General features: G+C 43.9%; 1 protein-coding gene across 2 annotated transcripts in view; it reads right to left on the reverse strand.

The window, feature by feature from the left end:
- The window catches only part of ETV6 (ETS variant transcription factor 6), a 123,661-nt gene that overhangs the window by 19,736 nt on the left and 84,276 nt on the right, over positions 1 to 19,649 (reverse strand). For both annotated transcript variants that reach the window (XM_036401413.2, XM_036401412.2), the window contains exons 3-5: positions 8,530 to 8,694; positions 5,452 to 5,586; positions 467 to 1,009 (exon numbers count right to left, since the gene is read on the reverse strand). In XM_036401413.2, coding sequence (XP_036257306.1) covers positions 467 to 1,009; positions 5,452 to 5,586; positions 8,530 to 8,694 — 843 coding nt within the window. The remainder of the gene's footprint in view (positions 1 to 466; positions 1,010 to 5,451; positions 5,587 to 8,529; positions 8,695 to 19,649) is intronic.

Genomic DNA, 19,649 nt, shown 5'->3' on the forward strand with positions numbered 1-19,649 from the left:
GGTATTTCATTAGAGCTGCCAGCTTCATAATGGGCTTGACACTGCATTATTTCAAAGGCCACTGACAGAGGGTTTCTTCATTTCCACAGGATTGGACACTAATGTGAATGGAACTCTTCGAAATCCTCTCTTTGCAGAGCAAGGCTTCAGAGATAGGTATCTTGGGAAATGAATGGATTGCTAGTGGGTGGAGAGGCAGCGAGTGTCAGGATGCAAATGTTTCAATAGCAATTACACATTCTGTGGTCACAGGCAAGTCATTCTGCACCTCTGCTTACCTGTCATGAAACTCGTGTATTAATACTGCACTGCCTAAGCCACAGATGTAGTGAAACTTGCACAATGCCAGTAAACTCTTGATGTCACAGAGTAGCAAAATGAAAGAAGAAACCCTTAAAACAAAGCATGGTTAGTTATGAATGAAGAGCACCAGCTTTGGTGTAGCTTGTAGAATAATGTCCCTTACCTGCTATCCTGCCGATCGGCATCGCGTGGTCCTCGGGAGGGGAGACAGACACCATGATGTGGTTCATATAAGCTAACTCTTCTCGGTGAGACAGGTTGATGGGCTTGACATCCCTGTGCAGCCCATCCTCAGACAACCTCGGTGGTTTGAAATCGGAGTGCCTGGGGTTCAGTATCAAAGGATGCATGATTGGGCTGGGCATCAGCTGGATGACCCTGGTGTTTTCCTGGCGAGGGCTGGAGGGCTTCTGGAGCACCTCGGAAGGAGGCGGGCAGTGGTTGTTTTCTATTGGGGACACTGAGAGAGGATAGGGCTCCTGCTGGTTGTTCTCATGCTGGTGCCTTGTCCCTGGCATCCTGTCGGCCGGGGACAGGCGGCGCAGGGTGCTGTCCATGGGGGACTTGAGCGGGCGCTGGTCGGGGTCTGGCGATGGACGGTGGTTGTTGGTGATGGGCGACCGCGAGCGATGCAACAGTTCAATGGTTGGGGGGTTGTGGTGGACTGCTTCTGCAGATGGCCTCGGGGTTCTCTGCACAAAGCTATCTGTGGAGGAAAAAAAAGGCCCCAAAATACAGATTGTCTATTGTGATCAAGGTGTAGGATCTACTGCTGACAGCTTCTAAATGTTTTTTATTTATGTGACCATAAATGCAGATAGCTATTAATTTCTACACAGAATGAAAACAGTGAAAACAATCTCCCTCCACCACCATGTTAAAACAGTTCCTTGGGAAACACACTAAGAGAAATCCCATTTTGAGGAGCTGACTGAACATTTGTGACGAAAGTGTGTTTCTGCACAATTTTTTTGAAATCCTTCTCCTGCCATTCTTGCCTCTCCGTGTCATTGCTCTTAATACCATGATGAGCACTTTAAGGTAGAAGGGAAAGAAAAAAAGGGAAAATATCTCCAGGAAAATACTGGGTATTAAGTTTTAGATGGTAGAGGCATAGGTCAAGGTAGAGAATAACTCAGTTTGAAATGTGAACTGGGTTGTTTAAAAAAACCCTACTGGTAGGAAGCTCTTTATGAAACCCTATGTTTGATCCCTGCCTTAATTTTAAGAGCATGTTACATCTTCATAAGGACATTTTCATCTTCTTTTATTCAGTCTGTAGTGTCTCCTGATGGAATGCCCCACATAAGCACTTACATGTCTTCAGCAGGAGGACTTCTAGCAACGCTTTTGCATGAACACACTTTCCCAGCTATGATGCTTAACAGTAGTAGGGAGATAAATCACTAACAATCCTCTCACAAAATTAAAATTTTTGCCAGGGCAGACTTTCAGGTTAGCTAAGGCCATCAATTTTGACTTGGGAAACTACTGACAAAGAGGAAAGTACCACCAGAGCTACCATGACTAACAGGTTTTTATCAGAAAAAAACAAAGATCAAATTTCAGTGGTGTTTGTTGAAAGCCTTGGGTGATAAGAGAAGGAAACTTCTGGGTACGTGTCAACAACTGAAACAAGTAGCTGCCTATTTGAGGCTGCCTGTTTGTTCACTCCATTTTCTCTGGATATGAAATTATTCTCTTGCTCTCTTGCCAAGGCAGTGATACCTGTTTGAAAACCCTGTTGAGGTGAAGACTGAAGGGCTCCTGCTGCTCTGGAAGCCAGGCAGGCATCAGAAGATGGATCAGCACATACCTAGGGGAAGGCCTAACCAGGAAAAGCTCAAGTCCTGAGAAAATGCTGTGCCAGGCAGTGACATAGCATCTGTAGCAGAACACTAAAGTCTATAGGAAAAGCTGGAATTTTAGGCAGAACCTACATTGCTCTAGAATACTTATTAAACACACTTGTGGTTCCAGACAAGAAAAATGCATTTGTAGGGCTGTTCAAGATGCTCACAATGGAACAGCTGGAGGACATGAAACTCCACAGCTATATATTGTTCTTGCTTAAACCCAAACACTTTTAAATACAATCTGGCCAGCAAATGTGGGATGGCCCAAATGAAGATCCAAGAGGGAAAATTTACAAGTGTACCTACTCTCTGTGGCTGCCTTTCCTTAAAGTCCCCTTTCTTTGCCACAACAGAAAGAAAATCAACTCCCAAATTTTATCTTCTACAGACCATCCACCCCCATCACTGTACATTCAAATGCACTGTGCTCATTCTTGGCCTGTAAATACAGACCAGAATATTCTGTTGTTTGTCCTATTTATTTAGTGCCTTGGCTGAAGGGAGCACCTATCTTTAAAGCAGAAAGGAATGCCCTGCTGTGCTTTTCACCAAGCTCTCTGGAAAATTAGCTGGCAAACTCCAAACAGAGGTGTTCCTACCTGTCTGCCTCCAAACCATGGTGATGCTGAACCTGGACAGAGAGGACAGAAAGTAGAGACCAAGGAACTCTTGGAAAAGCAGGAAGAGGAAACACCACAAATGGATACACACTAATGGTTCACTTTCCTTCAAGATCTTTTTCTTAAAGTACTTAACAAAACAATCCCCTCATGGCCAAAGATGCTGTTTGCCATAAAACAGTTCCAACTCAGCTCTAAGCAAGACTGCTACAAACGACCCTGAACAGAATAAAATCCTCATCGCATTCATTCCTAGGCACATCTGGTGGTTGTACGTTGAGCACATATGGTATATAATTTCAGGCAGCACTGGATTCACTCTGGATCTTTATCCCAAATGAGCAACATTTTTCTTGAAGACAAAGCTGTGAAAGGAAATTCACCTCCCAGGAAATTTGCTGACCTATCCATACAGGGATGGGTGGGGCTGCACTTTGGGAGTGAGCAATTGCTGGCATGAGAGTCCCAAAGACTGGCACTCTCTGCTTAGCCATGAAAGAAGTGCAGGGAATGACAGTGTAAGCTTCCTGCATGGCATCCCATCCAGTGACTCAGAGCTCTGTCAGAGGGACCACTGGAGATGAAGGTAATTCACTTTCCATTGCTCATCCCTCTGCAGGGACAGAGCCCATTCCAAGCCAATATCCTGAACTGCAGTCAATTGATTTCTAACAGCCAAACCCCCTTTGTTTAAGCCTAGTAAGAAACCACTAGAGGGAAAGCATTTAAAAGCAGGATCATAAGTATAATCCATTAGGAAACAGGCAAAAGAGCCAGAAGATGGAAAAGATCACTGCAGTAAGGAGAGATGGTAATAAAGACACATCACCTGTGAAGTTTAACCACTCAAAATGGGGCCAGGGTAAAATCTGTCCCCAGTGTCACAGTCTGTGAGTTAGCCTGGGTTAAGTTCTGCTCCTTGCATTCATTCTTCTTTTTAAAGTAAGTTGTATTTTGCTGAGGCAAAATGAAAACTCAATTGTGATAGTTTCTCCCAAGTGACTTTGTAAAACAGGAAGAAGTAATGTCAAAATAAACAAATTCACCTGTCTGTAAATTTTTGGCATAGAGATTTTTTGATTGCTCAGTCTTGTGGCAGGCAAGCTGTAGTTTCTCTTGCTTATTTTGAAGTTCCTCTCACAGAAAACCAAGAACTAATTTTTGTCATTATAAAGAGAAGTTTTAAGTAATAGCACAGAGTTCTCTGAGAAAAGCAGTGCTGCTATCAGCAGCCAGAGTATTGTAAGGAAGAAATCTAAGTTGTTTCTTAATCACTAGATTATAAAAGACATATTTTTTAAATGACACACATGAAAAACGAACTCATCATCTCTGTGAAATCCTCTCTAGTCAAAGTTGCTCCATATGTAAAGGTAGGAGTGTCTGAGAAAGCAGCTAGTATTTCTGTTTGAAATTTAGAGTGGGAACACTCATGGGTGAAGGCCAAGCTTGAGGAAAATACAGATTTTACTAATGGTCTGAATACAGTGGGCAACTGTCTCTCGCTCAGCTCTGCCAAGTGAACCTCAGCTAACCTGGAATATTTACACAGCTGTGTGGAAACACTTTGGAGTGTCCTTCCTCCACCTGCTGCTGTCCTGCTGTTGGCTTAGTCTCAGGGTTTTGCTGGTGCCATTTGACTCTGGCTACCTCAGACTGGCCACAGGCAACTTGTACAGGTCTGACAGCACCCCTGAATCTTCTCTTGCAATCCCACGTTGAATCTTGAAATAGATTCATGTCAAATAGGATAAGCACACCTTTTCTCCAGTTAGCAGAGACCAGGGTGAGATTCAAACTCAAATTCCCTTCTCCTGTTTACTCAAAAAAGGAGTAACACTACTTTTTCCTAGATTTTTAAATTGAAAATTGAATTAATTTTTAATTGAAAAAAAATTATTCCTGCCTTTCATGGAAACGACCTCTGAAGAAGCTTAAGTTTTATTTTTTCTATGATATACCCAAGAAATCAAGAAGTACTTCAGGATGTGTCTTTTTAAAGAAATTAAAACCTCAATTTTCCAGTGAGAAGAAGCACACTTCCATTTTGCAGTAGAAGAAGCTCAAATATGCAATTCCACAAACTTAACTATTCTTTTTTCATCACCTCAGATAGTCATGGTATGTGTGCCCACTACTAGACCTAAGCAAATAATTCTGATAGTAAAAAGGAGAGAAAACCTGCAGAAGCCCACTTCTCTCACCAGGAATTGCTCAACCAGCCCAACAGCTGAGCCATGTGATGGGCTCAGTGCCAGGAACTCTGGCATGATGTCCTGACAGACTGCCAGCTGGATATTCCCCTCTGAGGCTGCCCTCCCTTGCTCTGCCAACAACTGCATTTAGTTGCATCTCCAGGATACTAAAAGTCCACAAAGCAACTTTGTCTACCTAACTGGGTGTGAGGAAAAATGAATCAATAGGGTCAATAAAATGCTCTGCTTTTTAATCTGTATCTGACATAGCTTTTAAAGGTGCTTTGGAAACAGAACAAAATAATAGAAGATAAATGGAGAAGGGCTTGTTGACTCACTAGACCATTTGATTGTTCCAAAACTATGGAGTCAGAGAGAGGAGAGCAGCTTTATTTAAGTAACTTTGGAACAAGAAAATTATATAATTCCTATTTGCCTCTGTAAAAGGCAGCTCCTGTAAGAATGAGACAGAGTTACCTTCATCATGATTCTGGTGCAATATGACCTCTGGCTGAGCATGGATAGAGTTCCCAGGGTGGAAGAAGGGTGTGAAGAGCATACGAGCTTTCCTTTGCTTCAGGATTTGCTGAAGGAGTTCATACAAAACATCACCTGAAAGACAAACAGCAGGAAAAAGGAAATGAAAATGTAAATAACTGATGAGAAGACTCATTTAGCCATCTGATGCATGAATTCATGGCTCCTGGGTGCTATTTTCAGACCCAAAAATGCTAGCAGTAAAATCCTGCATTTCACTGCTATGCAAAGTCCTCCTCTGAAAGGAAGAAAAGGCACATCACACCTCTGAGTGTGACTGTGGCAAAACAGAACGACATTCCCTGGCACCATCATTGTTGTATCTTTCCTTAGTGGAACATAACACCACATTATCCAGGAGACCAGTGGACTAACTGCTTATTTTGTGCCTTTTATAAATTTCATCTTGTAAGGATGACCTTATTCCAACACCTACCCCTAATACAAAAGGTACTTGTCCATTTGGTCTGGTGTAACTGGCTGTGCATTTCAAAGTGAAATTGCACATCACAGGATAGAAAATCTCTTGACTTTTCATTCTGCCAGCTCTTTTGTTTGTCACTGCTCATATTACAGAGGAACAGGCAGCAACAATTACATATTATCTGAAAAGCAAATTAGTGAAGTTTCACTTCAGAAACCTTGCATTTTCTGGGAGAGTTTTCTTAAACATGGGGGTTTTTTAGTAGTTTATTTTGGGTCGTTTCTATGAGATTGTACCACTTGTCCTTTGTCTCCATAAATTGCCAATATTCTAATTTGTGGGCAACTTGAGTTTCTCAGTGTGAAACAGTTAAAGCCATACTGCTTTCCATAGTTCACTTTCCTTCCTTTTTAACATCTAGGCTGCTTTTACTGTCTCAGCAGTGACTTTAGGGCATTTTTAAAAGGTGATTGCAATATCTGAAAGCCTAATTAAAAACAAAGCCTTGAGCACCCAGTTACATGAAAGTCTAAAAAGTGATTTTACCACATAATTTCCATCATTGAATGCAACAGTGGCATAATCATAAATAACTAGTGCTGTAACACTCAGAGCAATAAGGTAGCAAATTTGTACCTCTTTTGATTGGCTGGACAGACCAGTGAAAACATCCATAAAGCTGTCTGTGTTTTTGGGTTTTTTACCTAATGAAATAGCTGAGACTTCTGCATCACTGCTGCAGATGCAGCAATGTTAAGATGGTGAAAAATGTTTTGTACTCTCTCCCTCCCTCCCTGGGCAGCCCTGAACAGAAGAGTGTTGGGGCTGTGAGCCCCTTTCTTGGCAAGACTGTGGGAGTGATGCCCTTCTCCTGCTTTAACCATCAGGGGAAATGATACAGCTTTCATGTGGCCTCAGTCTGGAAAAACTTAATGCCTCTGTGGCAAACATTATTTCACAGTTCTTCAATTTCACGTACAGTTAATTCTGGGAAATGCTGAGCTAATGTCCCTTTACCTACAGTTATCTCAACTTTTAGGGACTGACTCAGATAACCTCCACAAGGTTTATTATCAGTGGGGAATACCTGGAGGGAAGGAAGAGACAAAATGCAAGGGAGGGGGCCTTTAGCTGGGTTATTTCGTTCCAAATTCAGCTTAACCTTCTGAATAAAGTGAGATTTTGCAAGTCAAAGGCTCTTCTCTGGGAACACTCTATTTCCAGCCTAGAAACATTTTTAATCCTGCTTATTTCAAGTGCCCTCACAGCACACAAGGGGAAGAATAGGAACATAACTTACAGGCAGGAAGGGGAGTTGCAGACAACATACATAAAGGTGTCCCTTGATGCCCTTGCCCACATCCCTGCTTTCAATACTCCTTTTGCTTCAAGCAGGGCTAATTCTTACATTCCAAGTGGTGTACCAGATTTAAAAAAAAATAAAAGGAGAAAAAAGGAGACATTTCTAGGCATTAGTTCTCACTAATGTATTAGAGTGACAACAGACATTAATGTTTGGGCTCTTCTTCCAAACAAAATTAATCCTGGATTTGAAGCACGTGCTTAAAAACTTTATATATACACTAAACATAAGCAACAGTTTGTGAGGCAGATTCTGCAGGAGGATAGTTGTGGAGAGTGGCCAAGCAGGTTGGTGCAGAATCAGCCCCACAGTTTGATTATCAGCTGGATCCCAGCAGCACCAGCTGTACTCCTGCACCTTGTGAGCCTTGCACTGGAAGCCTCCTCACAGCAATTCTGTCACCACTTGGTCCAAGCTCTTTAATCACCTACAGTGATTGAAGTGCAAGCCTTTCTATTTAACAGGAGTACCTCGTGTGGTCACAAAAAACAAAGTCCACAACTCATATTTAAACATTCCTGACAAAGGAGGGCAGAGGCTTACTCTGACTGTATAACTGGAGCAGACAGACCACAGGGGATACAAATACAGGCAGGCAACACACACATTTCTAAATCTCCTTTGTGAATAAATGAAGACATAATTTGAGCAATAGGCAGGCTGGTTCACACACCTGTGTGTGCTGTGCTGAGGGCTGGACTCCAGCACATGTGAGAATATGGTAAAGTAAAGCAAAACCCACAGGGGCTGTTAAATAGAGGCAAAGTCCCCAAGGAAGGAGTTTTGCAGTCACTTTTAGCAGCACCTCAGCCAAGACAACTGGGAGGCAAAATGCTAATATGGGCTGCTTAAAGAGGCTGGAGCACTTGATTGACTTGCTGCTATAGTAGGGTCTGTGAACAGATAAGCCTTTACAGGAAGAGCTGGAAGTCACAAAATGCTGCCAGAGCAGCTTGCTTTCTGGGAGCTCTGCAGGGAGTTTTAACTATAAACAGGTTGGATGTCTGGGGCTGAATTTGCATTCAAATATGCCTACAACTCAGGTGTATCAGGACTTCCTTTTCTCTTTGACCTTTTTGTCCTTGCCTCATACAAGTGTCTCTGTCCTCCCTTTCCCCTCCCTTTCCCAGTCCACCTCAGCAAAGGTGACCATTTCCTCCTCTGACCCTCTCCAGCTTTTGCTGCAGCTTCCTCTCTCTTTGCAATGACAGCTTCTGTAAATAATCCTCACCTGAATGAGGGGACCTGTATCGAAAGTCCTCTTTGGTCAGGAGCAGCAGAGCTTTGCCGTTCATCTCGAAGGTGCTGCTCTCAATGGGCCTCAAGGAAAATTCTTTCTCTGCCCACCGGAGCCACTGGGCCACATCTTCCCTGCTCCAGAAAATGGGCTGCAAACCTGGGCAGAAAGAGAGCACAGTTCTGTTACCAAACTGAGACACAGGAACACAGGCAGACATCAGAATTCCCCCTTTCTCCCCACAGCATAACCTACAGAGTCTCAGGGGAAAGGGTAGGAGAGCAATGCCATGTTGGTACAGGATTACTCCAAGCACTGGGCTGCAAAATACTTTGGCACTTTGGTTTATCTGTGACACACTGAGAACCAAGAACTGACTCAGCAGCCTGAAGAAAGCTCACAGGACATTATTTCATTCCAGGTTTCCACTGTGCAAAAGGATTTTCCTCCCTGTGCTCCTTCTGATGTGCAGAGCAAGCAGCAGGAAAAGTCCTTGGTGCCATCCATCTTTGGTGTGCACATCCTCTTTTCCTTTCACAGAAAGCTCTCTCTTCACACCCCTTGTACATTCATGGATCAAGAATAATGAAAAGTTGTCAAATGCAAGACAGCCATGGCTCTTCTCTAGGTGGCTGGGGTGGGTCTGTAAGGAAGGGCAGCTTGAATACAGCCCCTGTAACAGAGTGATTATCAGCATATGTATTGTTGAGAGAGGTGTATTCACACAGGCCCACCCCTTCTCCAGGTGCCATTATGTGAGCAGGTGCCATTCCCACACTGGAGAGGAAAGCCAGGGCCAGGATTGTGCCACCTTTGGCACTGCTTTAGCCCGTGCTTCCTGTACAGCAATCAAATATTACCAATGGAACTAGGTCCATGTAAGAGGGTATACCATTTTTTAGTAAAATAGTAGGGATATTTGGTTTGGGGACAGATTTTCCAAGATGCCAAGGAGAATCTGGCACTCCCTTTCTGCCAGCCAGCTCATACACTTTATACAGCCTAGGGTATTGTGTTTACTCACAGAGGCCCAACCACATTACTATCAAAGACATTTTGCCTGTTACCTTTATTGGGCCCAGAGAAGCTTGGGAGGTATGACAATTCAGTATCTGTTCTATTCTACACACAAATTTAAAATAGCTTCCTTCCCCTGGAGAGAAGGCAGCACTGTGAAGAGCTGTTTATACCCAAGTTGAGAGATTATCTCCAATCCAATGGGCGATAAAAGCTTTATTTTCCTTTCCCCCTCGTGAGATGACTCATTGTTTGACTTGCTACAAAGCTTACCCACTGTGCATAGGAACATAAAATTTGCCATATCTGATCAGATCTCTGGTACACAGCCTCTGGCAGGAGCCAATACCTTATGCTTCAGAGGAAGACAAACCTCCCTTCCTTATATTGCACCTGGCTGATTGTACACTGCACATGGGAAGAAATTTCCTTCCTGGCACACCATCCTCTGAGATCTGATTACCCTCCTCCTACCAAGCACTAAAAGAAGCCTGAGAGAGTTGTACCACTCTTGTTTTGGTTTGGTTTTTACTTCTTTAACAGACAGGCAACCCTTTTATTTCTGTTTTAGCAAGAGGTAACATGAAGTGAATTGCATTCTGCTGCTTTGCCAGATTCCCAGACAACGGCTTTGGAAAGTCCCAGAGCCACAGCTGCATACAGAACTGAATCTCTGTCAGAAGAGGAATTGAGATTGTGCCTGAGAAAGGGTCAGAGCTGACCTAAGGAAGGGAGGCCTGCATGGCCGTAGCAAGAATTTCCATTAGCTCTCAACTGTGGCATACTATTGTACTACAGAAACAAGCAGTAGCCTTTAACTATTTGTGAAGCAAATTCTCTTCCCCCCTATGAATTAGGGTCTGCTTATTTGAGGTCAGAGTTTTCTGTAGGACCTTTATTTTTGAAGGGACCGGGGTGAGGTGTAGATTTGTTCAGAGACATGGAAACTGTCATCTAAAATGCCAGAGTGAGGCTCATCTTCTGCTGAATTAAGGGCTATTCCTGCAGAAAATACACTCCAGACCCCAGGCTGTTGCTGTAGCTAAAAGAGAAAGGTGAGACATGATGCAGGCAGACCACAACAGAGGAAAGGCTTTTACAAGACCATCTGAGGAGTGCTTGAAATGCTTGTGTATGATTTCTTTTGCCTCCCTCTCTGCCATGCCATGCAAGCAATAAATTGCCCAAAGGAAAACTGTTGTGCAGAAATCTAACTGGCCTCCTGATGTGTACTTCACCTGATGAGGCATTAAACCAAAGAGAACATCACTGTGAAAATCAGGCTGACAAGGACAGAGTTGTACCATAACTTCACCATGAGGTGTGTGCTCCCTTACAGATAACAATGTAATAAATAAATCACTCCCTGTACAAACACAGATCAACACTTCCCACCTGCAGGTGACAGTACATTTTTGCCTTCTGTTCAATTAGTACAAAAGTACTGTGTCCAAAGAGAGCTTTAGATTGATGAGTGCTAGACCCAGAACATCCAAATAAGTTACACAGACTGGGACAAACCCCATGAGCTGTGCTGGCAGCTCTGAGACAGACCCAACAATTCACACTGCAAATGAGGTCTCTGCTGGGTTTCAGTAGCACCTCTGAAACTTGTGAGAAAAGCCCCAAAGTAATATGACCTAGGACCACTTGGCTTGAAATTACTGAGAAATCAGCAAGCAGCCAGTCTAATTCAGTTTGGCTATGGCTAATCTGAGTGGGTGGATGTGCCACATCACTCCACCCCTGGGGTGATCCCATAATTAAAATACTTACATTGTGTTTGGAAAACATAAGGTGCCATAAAATAAGTAAACTGCTTTTCCCTAGATGGATTTCTTATTCTCTCACTTCCCTCCCTTCCTGCCCTGCTGCTTTCCTGGGAAGTTAAGTTTCCCAAAAAAACATGCCCCCACCACATGCCCATTTGTTTTGTGAGGCTGAACCAGTTCAGTCACAAGAGGCTTTTCTAGGGGTGCACAGCAGTGCTGCTAAAAAGTGCCTCAGAAACTGTCATTCAAAAAATAATACTTTGATGAGCAGTACAGCATCTACTAAACTCGAATGCCACCTTCTTTGACCCTTCTTAAGAAGAAGTAGTTGGTTTTGTGAAAACAAGGTCATGAGATGCTTGACTTTGCAGCTGAAGGGATTTTACAGCACAGTGTACACTGCTATCAGTAGGTAATGAAAATGCTTTCCTGTACTGTCCATGGAAGAAAACCTAATCCCACTTATACTATTTTTCTTCTTTGGATGCTGTTTCTTATTTTCCTCTCTCCATCTTCTTTTATTGTCATGCCCACAGTGGAGGAAAATGGGCTCTTTTTATCTCTCTGGTTTTATTCTCTGTAGAAGCTAACAGCACTGTCTTTAACTAACAAAGATATTTACCAAGGAGAATAAAGTGAGGAAAACAAGAGCTGTGCTGCAAAATGAAGGCAGAGTTTTGCCTGTTGAACTGACTGCTGAAATCAGTGTGAAGTTTTTGCTGCTTTCACTAGGTGCAGATCAGACATGGGGGATGCTGCTTTTCTGCCAGCCTGCCCTGTTGGTGACCATGGACTTCCCAGGGTGAATTTTGACCTAAGAGTCAGACCTGGCTCTGCTCCCATCTCTGCCTTTGCACCTCTGGTTGAAATCTGGCAAGCAGTCCCCATCATGGCTTCCCTATCTGTGTAGTGCAAAAATAAACAACAACAAAAACTTCCTGAACTCAACAGCTGAAAGCAGGTTAGACAAAGCCGTGCAAACCATCAAAATCTGGCTCTTTGAGATCCAGCACATTCTCTGTCTTCTGTCAGTTTCCAAGCACCACCTCCAGCAGAGTAAAACATTGACATGTTTATAAACTGACAGCTTTAGATGCATTAAACAGGGAGCAAAATCCATGCTCACCTTTCTAACGCTGCAGGCTGATGCACTGGTGTCTTAATAGATTATCTACTTCTGCAGCATGCTCCTCACCTGAAGTCCTGGTTCTCACACCTGCTACTCTGGTGACCTCATAAATGATGAGGATGATCAATTCTCACACTGCAGGGCACAAGCTGGTAACCAGCCTGAGTGCAGGAGAAATCCACTCTTTCCTCCTTTCTATTCTCAAGCAGCAAAGCAAAGTACAATGGAGAGGGACTGATGGGGTAATTTACTTTTTGAAGCAGCCAGTAAAGTTGTTAAGCACCAACAGGAATGTACTGTTCTGTTGGACAGTTTAGGCTGATGGTCTCTGAAGAGTTCACTTCTGACAGAGAGCCCCTTAGGAAACTGAGGCACGGTCAGGCTTTGAGGGCAGAAAAACAGAGTGCTCTGCTCAGGCAATATAACCTTTGCACTTAGAACTACACAGCCAGCAATATCTTCACCTGACCACAGACTTCTGGTGGGGTTACAACTTTGTTTTTGGAAGACATGTAGCCAACTTAAAATCATGCAAAGCACTTGCACTCAGCGACCCCTTCTTTGGTTTGGAAGGCAGAGTATGCATTTTACAGTATGAGTTGCTGTGTTCAGTGAATGCAACAGATAACACCTAAAATGTGAAGTATAATGTACCACAGGCTGTTTTCACCTTGACTCATTTTGGAACAATCTGAGGACACAAATCCAATGCAGAATGCGATGCACTGTACCACCGAGAGCTGCTGCTCTGCTTTAGTTTCGAGATGAGGACACAGGCACAGGACAGCACACACATGGAAAACAGCACTCACAGCAAGTTCTGTCTCGCTTTTTGTTCCACTTCAGCTATGCTCTCCATCCTCCCCCTGGCAGGCAGGATGATGGTGTGAGAAGGGGCTAAAGACAGAGCTCTCACTTATCCCTGCTTTCTGCAGGGCAGACGGAATTGTTCACACTCCCACGCCAAAAACTACTAAGCATGGCTGGGCAAACAGCAAAGGGCCAGTGCATGCAAATCAGCAGCTGGTTTCCAAACACCCAGGGACAGATGCATCACCACTGGCAGCATCAGGGAAGCCAGCTCAAGTCTGTAGCTACTGTGAGCCTTTAGTGGGAAAATGATGCTGGAGAAGTTCAGAACACTTGAATGTCTCCTATCAAGTAACTCTTTAGGAACTGATGCTCTGTTTTTTTTGTTATTGATTAACAAAACTTTTCCTTGTTAGCTGCAATGCATAGTATGTGCCTCTGCATATGATGGTGTATGTCAAGCAGGAGAGGTGGATGAGGTTTGTGTTTTGGTCTTAATTTCTGTATAAAGGCAACACAGTCTGGAAGAAAAGCATATGATTAGATTTAAATCCTTCTCTCAGGCTCTGCCAGAGCAACTTTTTAAAGTCCCTTCCCATCTCACATCTTTCTTTGGACTGCTGGACTACCAAAACGCAGAGAGGTGTCACAGTGCTTTGCCAGTTAACATCCAAAATGCTCTGAAGTGCAAATTGCTGCACAGCTGCTTCAAAGATCCTGTTTCAGCATTGCCAGGGTGCTGTGTGTGCTGCTCTCTGGTTCCCTGTTTGGAGACACTGATGGTTGCTGCACACCAGGGGCCCTGTACATGCTTGGACATGACAGAACCACCACCACCACCACCACACTGCTGCCCAGCAGGGCAGTGCTGAGCTCAACAGCAGCGTGGGATCATGCTGAAGGCCTTTCCAAACCGAGGCAGCAATTCTGGGCTTTCTCTGCTGGGGCTGCTGCATCCATCTCTGAACCCAAGTGACTTCCCCAAAGTACCCAGCACCCACAGGCTGCTCTTCAGAACTATCACTTCTGTGGAAGGTAAAGGCAGGAAGGGCAAAAATCTTGCTTTCTCAGGAAGTCTTTCCGGTTCCTCAGAGGTAACAGAAATCTGTGGCATGCCTAGTTACTCCCATGTAGATGAAGAGTGTAATTATGTGCCCTCAGGGACTCTTCTGGGGTTAGCATACACGTGGAAGATGCAGCCCTGCCACAGGGTAAATCCTGCACTCCTGGTGGTCTGTGCACTTGCTGTTAGGAGTAGGGGACAAAAATCTGTGTGCAGTGATGTGCCTGACCACTTGCCCTCTGCAGCAGGTGCCCTTGACCCAGGCAGTGGAGAAGCAGTGGCCCTTCATTGCTGTTGGCTTGCAGGGACTGCCTCATCCTACAGCAGAGAGCTGGCTCTGCACTTCCCAGGCCCAGAGATAAGCAAAGGTAGAAAATGAAGAAGAGGTTAATCCTGGCTAATCCTCAGAGAGAATTATCTGGCAGGTGAGTATGAAGTGGTACAAAGGAAATGCATGACAGCAGATAAAAATGCCCCTTTACAGGTCTTGTTGAGGAAAAAAATGATTGGATAGTGAGCACAGGAGTTGTGGCAGGAAAAGAGACCACAAGTGAGGCTTGCACATTCTTTAAGAAGGTCTGAAAGTGCCTGTAATCAGAATGACAAGGCTTTGAGGAATCTCCTACAGTGCTGGGAACAGAGGGCAAAACAGCTTTTTCAGTAGTAATCTGAAATAAAAGGCACAGGCTTATTTCTCCTGGTGTCCTGTTGAACAAGGTATTAGAGGTAGAGCACAAGTGCAGGTAATGCTCTGTCCACTGTGCCTGCTCTGGGGCCTCCATGTGTGCAGACATGTGCAGAAACCAACCCAGCAAAGCTCTGCCATGGGTTTCTGCCATGCTGACTTTGCTGGTGTGGTGCCCTGTGACCCAGCCCTCCTCCTTTCACTGTCTCTACAGAGACCCTGGGAAGCTGACACATCTGAATCCCTCAGGGCTTCGGGGTCATAAAACAAATAAAATTGCTTTCCTAATGCAGCCTTTGGAAAGTCTGTAAGAAACATATTGATTGGAAAATGCTCGATTAGAACGAGCTCTCATACAGGGAAATAAATCTTTTCAATTGCCCACACCCTGTGCCAAGCTCAGCTTCCTGGAAGCAACTATGGCCCTTTCTGGAACTGAGGTGAAAATCCCATGTTCCATCACCTCACTTGACCTGCTGACATTACACATGGTTTGCATTTGCTGATCAAATGCACAAGCAGGACTCTAAATCAGCTTGCTGGGCTGAGACAGCTCACTGATTAACGATGGCAGATGAAGTCACCGATACAAAACCCCACAAAATTTGAAGCCACACTACAGAATTCAAAATGAAGAATATATTCTTTCTCACTCTATGCCCAAGCCCTTTTCTATGTAGAGAAAAGTCAGTAAATGAAGTAACTCTCTCAGACAAAATTACTCAACTATGTCTAAGACCCCCAGCTCCAGCAAGTCAGAAAATTCCCCAAACTCTGCTGACCAATTCCTGAAGTCCTTGGAGTTGTACCTGATGTCAGACTAAAGCTTCCAGTACAACCCCAATGGTTTAATGTGGCCAGCTGGACTGTGTTTCTTATAATTGAGATCTACATTTGACCCACAGCAGCCACTAGGTCTCCCTTCTGTCTCCACTGCATCATCCAGAGTGAACCTATAGAATAGGGGGATATCAGGATGTCCTCTGTGAGCTGCCCCACTTTGGGATTAGTCAGAAAGAGAAAAATATTACAATGACAGGCAGTTTGTAGCCTGAAACAGAATTCACCCAGGCCAGGACAAACCAGTGTAGATAATGGTGCTGGTTTGTGCGTTGAAGTTGGATTTTAGGTTCTGAAAGGGAAAAGCTACCAAAGAAGTGAGCAACCACAGAGGTGATGAAAAGACCAGTGGGTTTTCTAGGCACTCATTCCATGAGCCATGTCCAAGAGCTTTTAAGAACTCTGCAGACGGCTCCAGCTTCCTTTCATGTTGTTTGCAAAGCCTTCCTAGAAGCCTGACAAGAGCTTTCCTTCCAGGGCAGGGTGAAGGCTGGCTTTTTCCATCTGGGCAGCACGTTCAGAGAAGGCCAGAGTGCAGCAGGGGTCAGTGGGCCATGGACAGCAGGGCTCCCACAGCTGCCCCAGCACAGCATTCCTGCCCCAGCAGCCAGTGCAGCACCAGCAGTGGCAGTGGAATGGGGAGGGGGGAAATGATGCCTTGGATCCGCTCCCTGTTACAGCCTTAATCTACTCCTGACTTCTTCTCAACCGATTTTTGGCTGTTGTCCACGGAGCAGACATTGCTCTCCTACTGCTCCCTTCCAAAAGGAGATGAAAGAAATGTCTTCTGTCGGTTTTTTCCTTGTATGTGCAAAAGCTATATCCTAAACAAGAGCAGCTGAGCCCTGACAATGTCACAGGGTAGCTAGCTCAAGAGACAATGCTGCCAGAAGCAAACAGTTTTCCCAGTCGAAGTCAAGGGATTATAAAAACTTTCATTTTCTTCTCAGCAACTCTTTATTGTTTCAAACCAATTTAATCTTCATCCAGGTCAAAATTCCATGTACAAAAAGCATTCTTTACATTTTTTCTGCACTGGCTATGGCCACTGCTGATATTAAGTAACACTTGCACTTTTATACTACACAGTGCCTTTCAACTGCAGACAAATTAGATTGTTATATCTGTTTTACAGATGTGAGGCACAAAGGCACTGGATGCCTGCCCATACACAGAGGGATCAAATCCAGGAACTCTATTCTGCTCCTCTTTATAACTGGACACATGCAGAGTATCTTTACATCCTTTACACCTACTTTACCTTCCCACTTCTTGTATCAATTATTTGATGCATCCTGGCAACAGTCATTTTAAGGTAAACAGCCCAACCCCATATTAGAAGGAACTGTCAATACATGTTGTTTCTTTCTTGTAACACAATATGGCCTCAATCTCTGGCTGAGGGGTTGAAGATTTGAAAGTAATCAGAAATAAATTGATCTTGGTCGTCTTGACCTACATATGGTTTTATTTAAGTCTTTTGCCTGCTACCTAATTGCTGTACAGTGGAGCAGAGTGCTCAGATTATTACCATGCTTACACTATGTGGCAGTAATGCTGGTAACCAAACTGGAAGCTCCAGGTTTAGGAACCTGATCAACACTGCTGAAAGATTTGAAAAACTGAAGAAATAGTTGCTAGCTGCAATAAATACACAAAAATTAAGATGGTTCCTTTCTGCAATTTATCACTTTAACCTACCATCAGCTACACCACCTTCATCTTCCAGTGGATGCAAATTTAGAGAGATCCTAGAGTTTGGTAAAAGAGAGGTCAGGAAGCCCTTTTTGTACAGCTGAATGAAGTGGAAGGTTTTGAAATCTCAGTTTCACATATCAACAAAACACCACCAACAACATTATAATCCTCCATATTAAGAAGCTGCCTTTTTCTCACAGGGAGATTTTGTTCTCGGAGGCTCACATCCCGAAGAAGTTGGGTCCCTTTCCCTTGAGGAATTTTGGCTGGGACTTTGTTTCCTAACTCAAGTGTGACTGTGAGAGCTGGGGAGGGGTGAGTGTGTACACAAAGAGCATGTTTTCCAGGCTGTTTCCAGGGAACATGGGGCCAGCTCCACTACAGAACAGTCCATGCTGTAACAGCGAGATGTCATCTGCTGGCTTCCTCTGCACTGGGGCTCCTGAGCTGCAGCTGCACTTGTGCTGCTACTGTAAAAGCAGATTTTGGCAGCACAGCCCAGAACCATGGCTCACTTTGCCTGTAACCATTAAGCAAATCACCATAGAAAAAAAAAATTGCCACCAGCATGTGGTAAAAGTATGTCATACTTTTACTGTAAGTGATTTTGTTTTTGGATGGCTTGCTCATGCAGGCTTTGTCTGTGGAGTCCTAATGCAGGAGGGCCATGACAGCCTGCTTCAATACACCAGCACAGGAGTTCTTCTGTGCTTTATGCAAAGAACTGCCTTCAGGTGACATTAAATATTAAATTACTGGTGGAAACTGTACAAATTCCAACTTTGGACACTGCAGAGTGTACTTAGTTCTGAATCACATCTTTGGAGGTAAAAGCCCACTCTTAGCATGCTGCATACATCTCTCGCTCCCAAGATGCAGCAAACTGGAGTTATGACATGATTAAAAGTCCAGATTTAGCTTCATTTCTTGAAGGTTCCTTAATGAACCAAATCCCTACAGCTCTTACAAATGCCAGTCATTTCTCCAAGAAGACACTGCTGTCCTAGAGAAAGGTGAAGAGCTTCAAAGAACAGCTCTAGATGCCAGAAATGCTTTTCCACATTCAGGGGACAAGGAGGCCACTGAGATGGACTCCAAACTGCACTAGAACACATCATCCATGCAGGAGAACTAACTGCATTACAATTCCATGGGGCCCTTTAACCTTCCAGTGCAACTTGTGCTCAGAAAGGCCTCTTGTACTGAGGTACTTGTGCTTGAAATACATTGATAATGAGAACGAATTAAGTGTGTGCTCTTTGATTATCAGATGATAAATTATCATGATTATCTTTGCTGCATCTTGAGAATTGCTTCCTCTCCAGCATTTAACTCCTTCTTGCTCTGAAGCTAGTCAACATACCCACTAACCCACTAAAATTCTCATATTAGGGCCCCAAAAAACTGGCTTGCATTTATTATTTCTATGGAAGTCATATGAAGTTGAGGCATTAGTATTTCTACTCAGGAGCACTAGAAAATACTGTTACAAGGAATAAGAAATTAACTTTATCATTTGGGACAGCATGCAAGATCCTGTTTGGCATAATTTCTATCTCAGTGCTGGGGTGTCTGCAGTAAGTGTCCTTCAAACAAGCTCAACCTAGGTGACAGCTTGGACAATGTCTAGTGTTTAGTGACTGTGCTGACTTTGTCATGTTTTCTGGCCACCACGTTGATGTGCCAGTGCATTTGGTGGAGGAGCTATGCTTGATGAGAGAGAGAATCTGTGTTCATGTATATAAGTACACTGGTTTCTGCCAGATCAGCTTTCTGAACACAATTAAGAGCACAATTGCACTAACAGGCCAACACAACTGGCAGGGAGGTGGCAAATTGCAAAAATAACAGCTGGATGTGGTAACAGAAAATTGAGAAAACGCTTCAGCTGGTATTGTTACAGAACATGTCATTCCACTGAAAAATAATGCATGGGATTGCTGCATCACTTGAGTTTAATCTGGATGATGTCACTGAGAAAGGCTTGCTTCCAGGAGTGGAAAAATGATTGCACTGTCAATAGAGGCAAATGATTTACCTATGCAGTTCCAGTAAGGATCAAGCTTTGAATGAAAAGGAAAAACAAATGGATGACCTAAA

This window comes from Molothrus ater, chromosome 5 (assembly GCF_012460135.2).
Source record: "Molothrus ater isolate BHLD 08-10-18 breed brown headed cowbird chromosome 5, BPBGC_Mater_1.1, whole genome shotgun sequence".
In the NCBI taxonomy this organism is placed as follows: domain Eukaryota; kingdom Metazoa; phylum Chordata; class Aves; order Passeriformes; family Icteridae; genus Molothrus; species Molothrus ater.